Source organism: Pleurodeles waltl, chromosome 8 (assembly GCF_031143425.1).
Source record: "Pleurodeles waltl isolate 20211129_DDA chromosome 8, aPleWal1.hap1.20221129, whole genome shotgun sequence".
NCBI classification, from domain to species: domain Eukaryota; kingdom Metazoa; phylum Chordata; class Amphibia; order Caudata; family Salamandridae; genus Pleurodeles; species Pleurodeles waltl.
The window spans coordinates 74,985,730-75,000,881 of NC_090447.1; the positions used below are offsets into that span (position 1 = coordinate 74,985,730).

Here is a 15,152-nt window from a genome sequence, read left to right on the forward strand (position 1 = left end):
CTATGCTATCTTACGGCTACTCCAGAAGCTTATCCAAAAGCTGATTGCCCAATCATGAAACAACTTGGCAGCTGGTAGTTGTGAACTGTAGCACTATTTCAGCATTAATGGTTTGTTTGTAGCATGTTTAACTGAACATTTTTTTGTCCCTATGTCTTTTTGTTTTTCCTAAACAGCTCAGTTCCCTACGGGGCACTAAATCTTTCTCTTTTGTACCATGAAGGTGGTTTGAGAGCTGGGGGTGGCGAGAGGGAATGTGTCCAGGGTCTCGTTAAGAGGCTGTTAGCATATATCTACAATTCAAGATGTTGTATCCAGTCTGGGTCATGCAGTACATGTTAAAAGACACAAAAAGGGGAACGCTCTGAGCACTCCAACTGTTAAGGTGTGTGGTCAGCAACAGTGTGTGCCTTTCTGGTTCTGTTGGGTGTAACTTGCTAAATAGAAATAAGGAGAGTTAAAGTTACAAAATGATCTTTATCAACACTGCTTAGAATGTTCTCACCAATCTCTGGTAATAGTGTGCCAGGGTCTATTATGAGCCTGTAATTGGACCAGTGGGCGCATAGGAGGCTATAGGACTGTATACTTCTAAAGTTGAACTTGTGGACATAGAGCAGGTTATGAGACTATATTTAATGCTGAATTTGGAGTTGGGGATTATAGAACAGTTTATGGAGTTCTTCATCTACATTGGGACTGGTTGAGCTAGAGCAAGTTATGGGACTATAGATTTGTGTCTGTATGGACTGCTAATGCTGGATTGGATTGTCTACATACTGCTAAAGTTTAATTGGTGGACTTGGAGCAGATTATAGGACTTCACATACTGCTGAGATTGAATTGAGAGACTAAGAGAAGATAATGTGTACTGCTGAAGCTTGACTGGTTTGAGTAGAGCGTGTTAATGGAGTCTGCCTGCTTGTAGACTTAGACTGGAGATATAGAATAGGACAGTAATGCTGGTGCTGGTTGTAACCTTATTTTCTAACATCTTCCTGTAGAATGGAAGGTTACAATTAGTGTGGCATTTGAAACAATACTTTTGTCCGTAGTGGCTTTCTAAAGGACGGCTTACTTGTAACGTGGTCCAGAAGTTTATGCATCACCTCCTGTTGCAGGAATACATTAAGTATTATTACAAGATCTAGAATGATAGCTACGAGGAGTCCTTTTTGCTGCAATAGAGCACAGCTCTACGATAGATTCAGGGCTTAGTTATGAACATCTTTGAGGACTCTTTTCATAGTGTGGTTTGGAGGAATATTTGGAGGATTAAATATAGAGAGTTGATATGGGAAGGTCGTGTGTTCAGTAGCTAATCTTTCCTTGAATTTATTTATTGAGGATTGGAAATTTAATAAGTGCTTCTGCTTTTCAGGGAATAAAGGAGCTGTTGGAGTGTCCTTTATGTTCAATGGCACGTCATTTGGTTTTGTCAACTGTCATCTGACCTCGGGAAATGAGAAGACTGCTAGGTAAGTCTACTCATGAAGCCAAGTTACTTGGTTAAAACAGTAAACACATCTCCTAATACCTCTTCATTTGCAATCTCAAAAGGGGTGAGAAAAGTTACAACTAGAGCCAGTCAATAAATAAAGCCTGGTTCCAAAAGTCTCATGTCTACAGAAGGATGAGTTATGAGTTGAGGATTTAAGTATTGCTAGGCCTAAGATTTTCTGACACCGTATGCACCACCTTTTAGGGTTTTTGGATGAAAACGTTTTCATGACCTGTTTTTGTAATCTGCAATTAAACATTCAGTGGTTTGCGAATGACAGTTCATTTTCTTAGCATAGTGCAAGAAGAGGAAACATTCAGGACACAAAAATTAAAGCATAGCCTTTTCTTTTTATTTGGGTAATTTGTTTTTTTTCATGTGAAAGGGGATTGCTCTAAGTATCCTTGAACCCATTCATCTATCACATCCATTAAGAACTTTTGGTTGCAGTAATGCATATTTTTCCATTTTCAAAACCATACAATTTAGTCTTTCAGCCTTATGTTCTTTGGAACAGTTGAAGTGAAGTGTGGCTCTCTTACATGATGTATTCAGTATGGAATGCTTACTCATATCCTTAAGAAAATGCACTTGGTCCAAATTTCATAGGTTCAGACTTAAGTTAACCTTTATACGGGGATTTTGTTTTTGATAACCAACTTTTATTGATATATATGTGTAACAAGTCAAAGGAAAGAAGACACATTTCGTTATCACAATATCACATTTGGGTACAGATTCATAGGTTAACAGGTCCATTTAGCACTTGGATGGAATAGATTGTTCATGTTCTGGTAGAGCCCAGCCACACATCCCAGATCTTATGGTATTTGCCCTCACATCTCCTTGCCTGGTACCCAGGTCATTCTATTTGGGCGCACCAATCTCTCCCCAGAGGGAGGGTCTGTGGATGCCCAGCACCTAGCAATGTCTCGTTTTGCAATAAGTAAGGCCGTACCCACAAGTGTGCGAGTCACCAGGGAGCCCCCAGTGTCCTCCATCACCCCAAGAAGGGCAACCTTGGAGGAGGTCACCAAGGTGAGATTCAGCAGAGTAGAGAGTTCATGCAGGATGTGTGTCCAGTATCGTAGGATCTTGAAGCAGGACCATGCCACGTGGAAGAAGTCCGCCGGTGAGTGAAAGCATCTGTTGCATTGAGAGTTCAGTCTGAGTCTGACACGAAGGAGTTGGGCTGGGGTCAGATACGCACAGTGCAAGAAATACATACGCTCCATATGCAGCCTGGCTGGGATTGCGAGGACGTGCAGTGCCATCAACGCATCCCACCAATCCTCCTCATCCAGGGTGCCAATCCAGGCTTCCCAGCGGGCCCATAGAGGCTGGAGGGGTGTTGAAGCGTTCAGTACGAGAGAACGGTAAATCTGCGAGACTCCCCCCGCACCCAGAGCCGCCATCATTGTCTTTGCCTCCTTAGGGCTGATTTCAGGTATCTGGGTATCATTGTTAACATGGGCACGTAGTGCATGCCTGAGCTGTAAAAACTTGTGGAATTGTCTGGTTCAGTGCATATGTTTCTTGGAGTTGTTGAAAAGACATCATGTGCGTGCCCTCCCAGTCGTCTCCCACTACCGTGATGCCTATAGTGTCCCAGCGCGTGAAGCCTTCAAGGTTGCCAACCTCTCGTAGCCACGTTCCCTCACATGGAGGGGTGTGCTGGGTGATCCGGCCCCACCACCCCGTCAGTCTTTGGGCCGCTCGCTACCCATACAGGACCTGGCTGGTGACCTCCGGTGTAGCCCTGGAGATGGGATTTCCGTGCAGCAGGTCCATAAGGTGTGTGAACCCCATTGTGGACAGTTCTAAACGGTAGGTTGGGTCCTCCCATCCCCCTGTGAGCCATTCGTTCATAGCGAGAACCTGCACTGCCAAATAGTAGAGGTATAAGTTAGATATAGCTAGACTGCCGTCATATACACCACACTGGCAGGTGTCCTAGGATAGGCGCCGTCAGCCCCTGCGCCATATAAAGGAGCAAGCCACAGGTCCGCATTCACCTTGCGGGCAAGAGGGGTAAGGTTGAGGGCCCAGGTCATAGATGGCTCAAGTGCCACCTTCATGCCAAGGTACCTGAAGTTTAAATGTCGGATAGGAACGGTAGTTTGCCAATCAACCAGAGCGCCAGACTCAGAGAACGGGACCAACAGAGATTTCTTTGAGTTCATCTCAAAGCCAGAGGCCTCAATAAAAATGTGCAGGAATTGAAGACACCTAGGGCTGCTTATCTCTGGTTGCGATAAATAAAGCAGGACATTATCAGCGTAAAACGCGATGCGGTCTTCATCTCCTCCGGCCCATCGCCAGCCATCTTGGCGAATCATTTGTGTGAAGGGTTTGATGGTTTGGGTGAAGAGGAGAGGGGATGGGGACAACCCTGCCTAGTTTCCCTCCTGACAGTGAAGACCTCCGATAGCGTCCCATTCACCAGAACACGGGACGTTGGTGTCTGGTAAAGTAGCTGAACCATGCGCCTGAATAGGTGCCCCAAGCCCGCTTTCTGGAGGACCAATTCCAGGTAGCCCCAGTCCACTGTATCGAACGCTTTTACAAAGTCGATTAGGAGAAGGGCCACTGGGGAGCGGAGCGTGTGTCTGTGTGCCAGGGCAACATGAAGCCTTCGCAGGCAATGTCTGGTGCTGCTGGTTGGCATAAAGCCGCATTGGTCAGGGTGGATCAAGTGGTGTAGAACCAGCCGTAGATGTGTAGCCAATACATTGGCATAACTTTTTAGCACATTGTTAATTAGTGATATCGGACGATAGTCTGCGCAGGACAAAGAGGGTGGCTTGGACTTAGGAATCACCACTATTGTGGCCTGGTCCAAGTTGTGTGGGAAAGCTACCTTCCTCAAGGCCTCGGTGTATAGACTGTTGAGCTGAGGCAATAATATGTCCTAGAATTTAGAATAATATTCTGCTGGGTACCCATCTGGGCCGGGGGTTTTCCCAGGTCTGAGTTTCGTGATGGCTTACTGTAGGAAAATGGCCCTTGTTGCAGTTACTCCTATTTCCCCCCCCCCCCCCCAAAACCCGGCCCACAACCAAGACATGCACACTGCCATTGCAGATTGTGTGTGTGTGGGTGGGGAGAAGAAGGCAAAGTCGACATGGCATCCCCCTCAGGGTGCCATGCACACAAAACACTGCCTGTGGCATAGGTAAGTCACCCCTCTAGTAGGCCTTAAAGCCCTAAGTCAGGGTGCACTATACCACAGGTGAGGGCATAGCTGCATAAGCAATGTGCCCCTACAGTGTCTAAGTACATTCTTAGACATTGTTAGTACAGTGTGGCCATATTAAGTATATGGTCTGGGAGTTTGTCAAAACGAACTCCACAGTTCCATAATGGCTTCACTGAATACTGGGAAGTTTGGTATCAAACTTCTCAGAATAATAAACCCACACTGATGCCAATATTGGATTTATTAAAAAAATGCACACAGAGGGCATCTTTGAGATGCCCCCTGTATTTCACCCAATCCTCTAGTGTAGGGCTGACTGTTCTGTGCCAGCCTGCCACTAGCAGACAAGTTTCTGACCCCCTGGGGTGAGAGCCTTTGTGCTCCCTGAGGCCAGAAACAAAGCCTGCACTGGGTGGAGGTGCTTCACAGCTCCCCCCTGCAGGAACTGTAACACCTAGCAGTGAGTCTCAAAGGCTCAGGCTTCGTGTTACAATGCCCCAGAGCACTCCAGCTAGTGGGGATGCCCAGCCCCCAGACAAAGCCCCCCTTTTGGCGGCAAGTACCGAGGGATAATGAGAAAAACAAGGAGGAGTCACCCCTTCAGCCAGGACCACCCCTAAGGTGTTCAGAGCTGAAGTGCCCCCTCCTTGAGAAATCCTCCATCTTGCTTTGGAGGATCAGGGCCAATAGGGATAGGTATGTGCTCCCCTCCACGAAGGGAGTGAGCACCTGGAGGGTGTAGCCACCCTCAGGGACAGTAGCCATTGGCTACTGCCCTCCAACCCTAAAAACACCCCTAAATCTTGTATTTAAGAGCTCCCTGAACCAAGCTAGTCAGATTCCTGACGACCTCACTAGAAGGACTGCTTAGCTGAAACCCCAGCAGAGAAGGAAGGGAGACAACACCTGACTTTTCCCCAGCCCTACCAGCCTGTCTCCTATTTCAAAGAACCTACAGAAGAAAGGCGACACATCCTGCAGGTCCAGCAGCCTCTGAAAAACCTCCAGAGGACTGCCTGCTTCACAGAGGATCAAGAACTCCTGTGGACAGTGGTCCTGTCCAAAGAAGAAACCTTCTGAAGGACTCCCACTTCACTCCAGAAGCGTGAGTCCTGACCACTCTGCACCCGACGCCCACGGCCCAAGTCCAGGTGGCCCAACTGACCAGAGAGGACCCCCAGGCAACTGCAACCAAGTGCCCATCGTGGGTTGACCTTTCCACCCCTCCACAGCGACGCCTGCAGAGGGAATCCAGAGGACCCCCCCTGATCGCAACTGCCTTGGACAAAGATAACCAACACCAAAGGACCCACTGCACCCACAGCCCCCAGGTCTTGGAGAAATCGACATCCAGTGCAGCAACAGGCTGCCCACCTCCCTGTCGAATGGTGATGTGCCCGAGACACCTCCCTGGACCTAGTCTGCGGCCCCTTAGTGACCCCCGGGGTCCCCTCACAGAGTTTCACTGGAAACCCGACACCCTGTTTGCACCCGGCCGCACCAGTGCTGCTGAGGGTATGGGATTGGTGCCTTCTTGGGGCCCCTCCAGTGCTCCTCTAATCCCCCCGGGTCTGCCATCTGAGCCGCGGGTACTTAACTGCTGGCAGACCGAATTCCGAGTACCCCCTAACTCCATAGGATCCCACGTTAAACTTGCTCAACTTTGACCTCTGTACCCGGCCTGCCCCGTTTTGCTGATGGTGGGTGTTTGGGGTTGACCTGAACCCCCAGCGGTGGACTCTTTATAACCCAGAGACTAGAACTGTAAGTCGTGTACTTACCTCTAAAACTGTACTTTATTTTCTTCCCCGAGGATCTGTTCAGAAAATGCAGTGTCCACTTTTAAAATAGATATTCTCTGTTTTCTACAAACTGTTTACTTGACTAAAGTGAAACAAAGTTACATTGATGTCTATGCTAAGTACTTACAACAAATACTGTTGCAGGTGTCATTAAGAGGTAGTCCTGGTGTGGGAGCATCGCCACACCCCTGGACCCCCGAGCGTACCCTGAGTGGTAGATCCGGTCAAAGCCATGGTGGGCCAAGAACTGGCTTGTGGACCCCAGTAGGTGTGTCTCCTGGAGAAGTATGATAGAAGGGTGGAGGCGCTACGCATGGCACAGCACCACAGTCTGTTTAATTTTGTTGAGTCCGTTAACATTCCATGAGACTACAGTGGTGGGCGCCATATGGTGTCTTGAAAAGGAGCATTCCCCAGTCCCGTGCACACAGCCGGGGGAATGTGACACTTGTCTGAGTAAACTAAAGGAAAACGTAAGGTGAACCCCTAGAGGTGTGAACCCCTAGAGGTGTGAAGTGGTGGACCCCACCCATGAGTTTGCGAGGCCCGTCAGGATCGGCGTCTTCTGCAGTGGGAACCAGTGCAAGGGCGCCTAGGGCGACCGGAGTCCCCCAAGTACGTCCCAGGCATAGCAGGCGGTGCCTGTCCAGAGCGAGGGGGGACCCCCCCGGCACCTACCCGGAGCAGCCGATCCTCCATCGCCCACTCCCAGGCCACCTCCAGTGTATCAAAAAAGTGTGCCTTGCCCGCATGTAGGACCTTAAGGCGGGCTGAGAAGAGGAGTATATATTTTAAATCTAGCTCCCTCAGTTTTTGTTATACCTGTTCGTGTGAGTGCTGTTTTACCTGGACCTCCCGGGAGTAGTCCGGGAAGATCAGTATCTTAGAGTTCTAACAGCGGAGTTCTGACTGAGCACGGGCCTCACGCAGTATAGCGTCCCAATCTCGAAAGTTGATGAAGTGGACAGTGAATGCCCTCGGCGGTGCCCCCGGCAGAGGTCTCGCAGAGATGGCCCTATGGGCACGTTCAGTGGCAAACCATGTGGACAGTCTGCCTGAGGGCACCCACGATCTGAGCTAAGCCTCCAAGAACTCCACAGGGCTCAGCCCTTCAGTCGTCTCTCGGAACCCCACTAAACGCAGGTTATTCTGTCTTGAGCGGTTTTCGGTGTCCTCTGCGCGTTGCTGTAGCTTGTGTGTGCGGGTTAGAAGGCAGGACATCTTGATTTTGACATCGCGGACCTCGTCTTCCACTGTCGACACACGAGTTTCTGTCTCGGTGAGTTGTGTTGTTTTTGAGGTCTTGTCGCAGCAACGCCATGTCCACTCTGACCTCCCCAATTTTGTTCTCCACCACTGCCTGGGAGGATTGTATGGCACGTAGGATCCTGTTGGTGTCTCCCTCGGTCTCTCCGGTCAGGGCAGGAGCTCCCACGGCACCACCCCGGGGCCCCCAGTTGGAGTAGTGAATTTGTCAATACAAGGTTGAAACCCCCCCCCCCCCCCCCCCCCCTCTAGGCCTCAGTGAAACTCAGATGTGTAAGGCCTGCGTGCTCAGCAGGCCCAGTGAAACAGGTCTCAGGCGGTTGGGGGCCTGCAGGCTAGCCCCGTCGTGTACCACAGGTCTGGGAGCGCCATGTCGGGCCCGGGCCGTCCTCACCAGCGTGGGTCCTCATCACTCCCCTCCCTTGGAGCCACGTGCCCAGCTGGCTCAGCGAATCAGGTCCCAGGCAGTCGGGCGGCCAACAGCGAGTCCGGTCGTGACCCACAAGTCTTGTGGCTCCGCGCCGATCCGCACCACTTCCTCCAGCCCAGGACCCAGTCGCCTGCACCAGTCACCTCCCGACCCGAGGCCTGCCAGCCGCGGGACTCCAGCAACGGCGGATCCCGCTCATAGGGCCACCGCTCCTCAAGCAGCACCAGGGGAGCAGCGGCACCCTCTGTCCGGGGAAGCCACCAGCCCCCACCTCCGCTGCTGGTTCGGGGGCAGGGATCTAGGTGGGGGGGGGGGAGAAGAGAAAAAGGGGGGGTGGAGCAGTCCCCCCGCGGACCAACAGTCCCTGGGGCCCCCCAGGCCTCAATCTGCCACAGCCGGCTCACTCACTGCCTCCTCACCGCCCTCAGTCACAGGCTGGCACGGCCAGAGTCCTCCAGGCCTCTGCTGCTGGCCCATGCTCCTCCGGCTCCCCAGCCAAGCAGCCGCAACCCCGATCCAGGTGAGGGGGGCTGGGCCGCCACCAATGTCCTCCGGACCAGGCCTCCAGCAGCTACCACCAAACGTGAGGTCAGGCTACGCCTCTGCTCTCAGCGGGCGCCCGCCATCTTGGGCGCGCATCGTCCGGGGTCCTTGAGGGGGTCAGGCAGTCCATGCGCCGGCGGGCCCACGGCACTCTCCCCCTCGCCTATCATCAGGGCCCCCCACAGTCAGATAGGGGTCCCAGCATCAGCCTGGCGGGGCTCTGTATGGTGTGGATTGCGGCAGATGACGGAGGGGTCGAGAGCACTCTCAAAGTGCGGCCTCCATCTTGACGCCCCCAAGCAACGCCCCAACCTTTATGCTGGAATTTAGACATGGATGGCAATCATATAGATTTATGTCTGGCAGCTGAAAGGAAAATTTAACCTCACCTCCTTAATGTAAGATGTTTGCTGTTAAAACCATACTGCTTAGCTGCAGGGGTACATGCTTTCAACTCAATAGCTGATGCATTGTTTTTACTAAGGCAACCCAAACTGATGACAAAGGTTATTAACTATTTTGATTGTGCAGTACAGATTTTGAAAACACATAAGACACCGTCCAGTGTATAACAACTATTGAATGGCTGAAATGTTTAAATGTATATCATTTTATGTGTCTAACTATAGCTTCCTTATTTTAACTGTATAAAAGCAAATTTTATTAACCATCAAATTCAATTGTAAGTGTTGAATTAACTATTTAAGAGTCTGTACAGTAGGGTATTTTCCCTTTTAAGCATTGTCATGTTTACTTTGTGATGGTTTTATTTAACCCTACATTATAATATTTGAGTTTTGTTAAATTTGGATTTATTTCCCAACTCCTCTATATATTAACTTTCATTGCTCAGTGCATTGCACTATTCCTGAAAACTATGTTGAATAGTGTCTTAACAGAGAAAGATTATTAGCAATCTGCTACCTGCGCAAGCAGCAGCACTGTCTGATCAATTAATGTAAAACAGTAATGTTTACTGATGAGGGGTACCAAGTGGTTGCTCTACAGGTTTCCAAGAGAGAGAGAAAACAAACCTGTATAATATAACCGTAAACTCATAAGATGATATGGAATCTATTGGCTAGTATGCAGGCTGTGCAAACAAGTGATCTTATGCTTAATGCTATTTTTCCTACTTGACTGACTGTACAAATCTGTAACTCCCCCTGTGCCCCAATTTGCTTACACACCTGAATTGGGAGCATGTCAAAGGTGGCAAGTCACAAGCATTAACTGCTATGTAACCAACTAGATATCTTAATTTACCTTTCAACATTGTGACAAAACCCAAAAACACTAGACTACTGAAAAAGGAACGTCTTTTTAGAAGGCAACCATGAACCCGCATAATTGAAAACATGTTAAATGATTGTTCATCGTGTTAAATAAAGTATACATAAAAGTAGCATGCCCTTTTTAAGAATGAAAGAAAAAGCCATTACTACAAGTACACTTTCATATTCATCAGATCTGGAAATCGATGCAGTGATTCCCAGAGAAACATGTCTACATTCTCTTCAACTTGGAGAACCTTAAAGTTATCTTCAAAGTATCTTCATTTATGGTCACAAGTGTTGAATTGTTCCACTCAGCTGCTCAATCCCAGAGTACCTTTTATAAAACCAAACTTCAACCAATTAAAATACAGCATCTCGATCTTCACTTTCCTCAGAGGCCACCATACTTCAGACTTTCATTACATGTCGTGTGAAGGGATGTCTCACTGAGCTCTGCTTAAACCACTACAAGAATACCAGACAATCGTACATTTTTTCATTTTACAACCACAGTTGGCTACCTCAGAACATTCTGTGACATCATTTGTTCTGAACTGTGACAGAACATCAACAAAGGTCTCTTCAGCTGAGGCTTCATTTTGAGGATTCCTATAAATAATGTATTTACTGCCTACATCCCTCTCATAAGACAAAGGACAGCAAGATCTGCCGAACCTTTTCCTCAAAGCCTTTGAAACCTCGAGAGAGTGTATGAGGCATATCTGGCTTTGAAAGATGAAGTGCAAGACAACCACCTGCCTTGGGGGAATGAGAGAGAAGGTACTTCAGAAATAGCAAAAGAAAATCTCGTTAAAGGGAACGTTCAGAAGGCCATTAGGAGAAACATTGCTCTGAATACGCTTCTGCCAAAGGGCCTCCAAAAAGTTATTAGAGAAATCTGAGTGGAGGTCTTTGAGACACCAAAATCTTCCTTCAGAGATGTCACAACAAGAAAGTAAGAAAACTCATGTCTTCAACACATGGACCATGTGTGGAGCTTCCAGTACCATTAAAAATATGCCTTTAATCTTTACTAAAACATCACTGTAATCCCCGTTGATGATGCTATTGAGTATGGGACAATTGTTGATGGGGCTACAGCAGCGACTAATCATCAACAATCATATCTGTGTTATGTCGACCGCAAGATTACTCTAATCTCAAAGAAAGGCATTTCAGTACCATTGCTGCCTGAGCGCACGTCGTTGGGTAAGGTGTTGCCTCTGCCACCAAATCAGCTGCTAGATATTGGTGACTGTGGGTTACATGGAGCTTTATGGTCCTGTATATAGCACAGCAGACCTTAAATTTAAATATCAGGTGATTGACGAAGAGGAGTATATCAAAGGTGAAAATAAATGTTCATCTCAGCCAGACACGTGACTGACAAGTTAGAAAATCACACTGATCAAATACTTGGGCGAATAGGACTAATATAAGCATGAGCTGCAGTATCTGATGGAAATGTTGCAACTCAGAGATTTATGTAAGGACTTGCATCTCCTGTTTTCTTAATATTTCTTAAGGTTTCCAGTCCCATTGTAATCACCAGAGCAACCATCTCTGCCAGTGCAGTCACCTGTATTGTACACACATCCCTCTTACACCACATACTTTGGCATCACATTAAATTCCAAAGTCAAACCAGCCACCTCACATTACTTTATTAAGACCTTTATTACCTACAGTTAGTGATGATGCATACTCTGATGAGGACCACGAGTAAGGAGAAGTGCAAGACACATCTCATGATGTGGGCTCTGAATGGGATGATTACCTAGTACCTTCTTCTCCATCTGCTACTCTGCAACCAGCAGACTCACCACCAGATGAGATGTGGTCTCATGCGCTGTTGGAGATGAGTGTCTCAATTGGTAAATGCACTCCAGATTGTAGATTTCATTGGAAATGAAGGCCTAAAAGTCATGAAGAACACAGCAACAGTGGCAGCAAGTGTCCCTCTTCTGGATAAAAAGATAAAAGGTGTTGGTTGATTTACCTATCTGTGTAATCTGTCAACCCACACTGACTCCATACTGATCAAAGCTGCCCATAGATTATCCTACAACCCTACTAATCCCTGTTCTACCGCATCAGATAGAGAAAGGATATGTTTGGACATTATAGGAAAACAGTTCTCTGCCATGGCAACAACTCCTTTGAGGACATACAATCCATTAATGATTCTTGGTCATTATGACAGGCAGATGTGGTCAGCCTTTAGTGCCTATTTCAACCTTTGCCAGAGGGCAAGAAAAGGGAGAAAAAAAATCCTTTCCTGAGGTAGGAGTTTCAGGGTTCCAGTAACTTGCAGGCACAGCAATTCTCTGAAGTCAGGGCTGGCTGAAGTAGACCTCTTTCATGCCACAGTCCCAAATTTAGATATTGGATATGCTTTACGTTGGAGAATCTCTCTTTAGGAAGCATGTAAGTGATGCTCTTCAGTCAATTAAGACTGATAAGGACACAGCAAGATTGCTTGGAGCCTTCCAGCATAGACGATAAACCCTTTTTGGAGTCCAGAGGTGAAGGTCAGTTTACATTCAGAGAAGGATATCACTATTGTGATATGAGCCTGTCAACATCCTCAACAGTACTACTGGTAGCACGTGACTCAACAGCAACATAAAAATGTCATCATCACCCACTTATATGAAACAAACTCCTCAAAGAATATCAGGAGCCAGAAGTCCGTGAGGAACACTGATCTTGACATTTTTGTCCCCAACCTCAGTTGGTGGGAGAATCTCAACGTTTCACAGATGATTACGTTTTGGATCTGGTAACCTACACTCACACTTTGGAACTTGACCAAAAACCTCTACATACTCCACCAAAAGGATGTCCCATCTCCACCTTTGTGTGTTGAAAATTGATATTTTTTCCATATTAAATAAGGGAGCTTTGGAGCAAGACCACAACGCTTGCCAAAACATTGCTTTCTATTCCTGCTTCTTCTTGATGAAGAATTAATCTGGAGAATGAAGACTGATTTTACATCCCCTGGACCTAAACACATACCTCAAGAAACAGTCCTTTCCTTTGTTACACTTGAAGACATCCTCTAGCTTCTTAATTTCGGAGACTTGATGACAATATTTGAGAGTCAGAGTGCTAGACCACCATTACCATGTAAAGGTTTCATCACCCTCTTTGGCCTCCATTCAGTGCCTCCTATGTTTACACATCCCTGGCTCCTATGCCTGCATATTTAAGAAGGAAAGCTCACCAATTAGTTCTCTACCTCGATGGTTGGCTGGCCAGAAACCCCTTCTTGTAAAGCTAGAAAGTTGACCAAAGCCTGTCTGTGGCTTTTTGAAAATGTAGATCTGACCCTCAACAGGGTCCCCTCTTCCCTCTATCCATTCAGGACAATCACATTTCTGTGAGCCCACTGGGAAGATATTATGAGAAAAAAAGCTTACCCTACACTAGAAACATCAGTGAAGATCATCAACCTCACCAACAATGTGTTAAGAACTGATGTATGTGAATTAATGGAAAAATGAAAACTGAGATACCACATTGGAAGAAACCAAATCATGGAAAATCAGTTTTTAAGGAATGACAATTTTAAGGGAACACAAGAAATTATCGACAATTAAAGGAATTATTTTAAGGGAAAGATTATAGTAAGGAAAAATTCAAAGTTAAATTAAAATTGGGTGGAGTTTTGGGGGTAGCGAGGGTTTTTTGGGGTCAGGGATGGGTAATGTTTAGGGGTGATGAGAGGACTTTAAGGGTTGAGAATGGGTGGAGTGCAGGTATAGAAAGGGGTTTTTAGCGATCCAGAATGGATGGAATTGAGGAGTGGTGATTGATTTTTAAGGTTGAAGTATGAGTCGAGTTAGTGGGTGGGTAGGGCATTTGTGAGGTTCAAATATAGGTGGAGTGTAGGAGTAGAGTGTAGTGGTGTTGAGGGTGTTTTTTATGGTTCACAGATGGGAGTTTGGGGCTGGTAAGGTTTGTGAAGATTCAGTGATGGGTAGATTTAGGGGTGGCAAAGACTTTGTAGTGTTCAGGAATGGATGGAGATTAAGTGGTAAGGTGTTTTGGGGGTTTAGATATGTGTGAAGTTTAGATGTAGAAAGGTTTTTTTAGGGTTCAGGGATGAATGGTGTTTTGGTGTGGTGATAAGTCAGCGATTAAAAGCATCGAAGAAAATTGTTTGACAATGTAGAAGATATACATCTGAAGTAATGTCACTTGAAGTAAAGCACTGAAATAAATGTCAGATGATTGTTTTTCTTAATCCAACTATTTCATTTATGCCTTAAAAATAGACTTGCAAAAAACAGTTAAAAACAGACTTTCTATGAATTAGTTTCCATGAAAAGGGTTAATGTTATGCAACCTGCATAACTGATCCCATTGATCAGTTTAGGTGAAATGGTTTCGCAGTAATGGTATTCCATGAAATTGTTTTCCATGAAATCATATACAACCTTCAGCCATTAAGCATAAGTCGGTTTCAGTTTGACTGTACCAGTAACTATTAGGATGGATTGATATCATCCTAGATTTCTATAATTTGCTGCCTTAGAATGAAGCATTTACAAGAGAAGCTGGACAAGCAATGGGTTGTTCAAAGTTCTGCTGCTTTGTCCTGTTGAATCAGAAAACAGAAATTACATTGACATTTATATTCCTAGCCCAAGTACCAGAGTTTGTGATGACCACTGTCCCTTCCCAGGAAGGGTGGGGAGTCCATGTGCAAGGTATAAAGATTTGTGAAAAATATGCACTGCAAAAAGTTTGCTTACATATCAATTTTTATGAGCTGAAAGCTGAGATATTTGCTCTACAGGATTTCTCCCAAGAATCCGCTGCATCATTTACTAAGATATAATTACTAGTTTTGGTATGTCCTCTTTTACCACTGGAAAGGCAGATGAATAACTGGTATCACCGCCACCCTGGCCCTAGAACTAGCCTAAATCTAGACATGTGCTGATTGATTTGCTCACTTTTCCCACACCACAGCATTCACTATCACCAACTAACTGTTGGGCATTGGAATTGCATTATGAGGCACAACATTGCAAGCCAAATATTTTAGACTTACAGACTGCTTTAGCTTGCATTACCAGCTATTAAAACCCACTCCAACATTTATGTTGGGCCTGTTATAAAG

At 46.5% G+C, this 15,152-nt stretch overlaps 1 protein-coding gene across 2 annotated transcripts in view; it reads left to right on the forward strand.

Annotated features, from left to right (window-relative positions):
- The window catches only part of INPPL1 (inositol polyphosphate phosphatase like 1), an 818,513-nt gene that overhangs the window by 588,695 nt on the left and 214,666 nt on the right, over positions 1–15,152 (forward strand). For both annotated transcript variants that reach the window (XM_069203762.1, XM_069203763.1), the window contains exon 14: positions 1,382–1,478. In XM_069203762.1, coding sequence (XP_069059863.1) covers positions 1,382–1,478 — 97 coding nt within the window. The remainder of the gene's footprint in view (positions 1–1,381; positions 1,479–15,152) is intronic.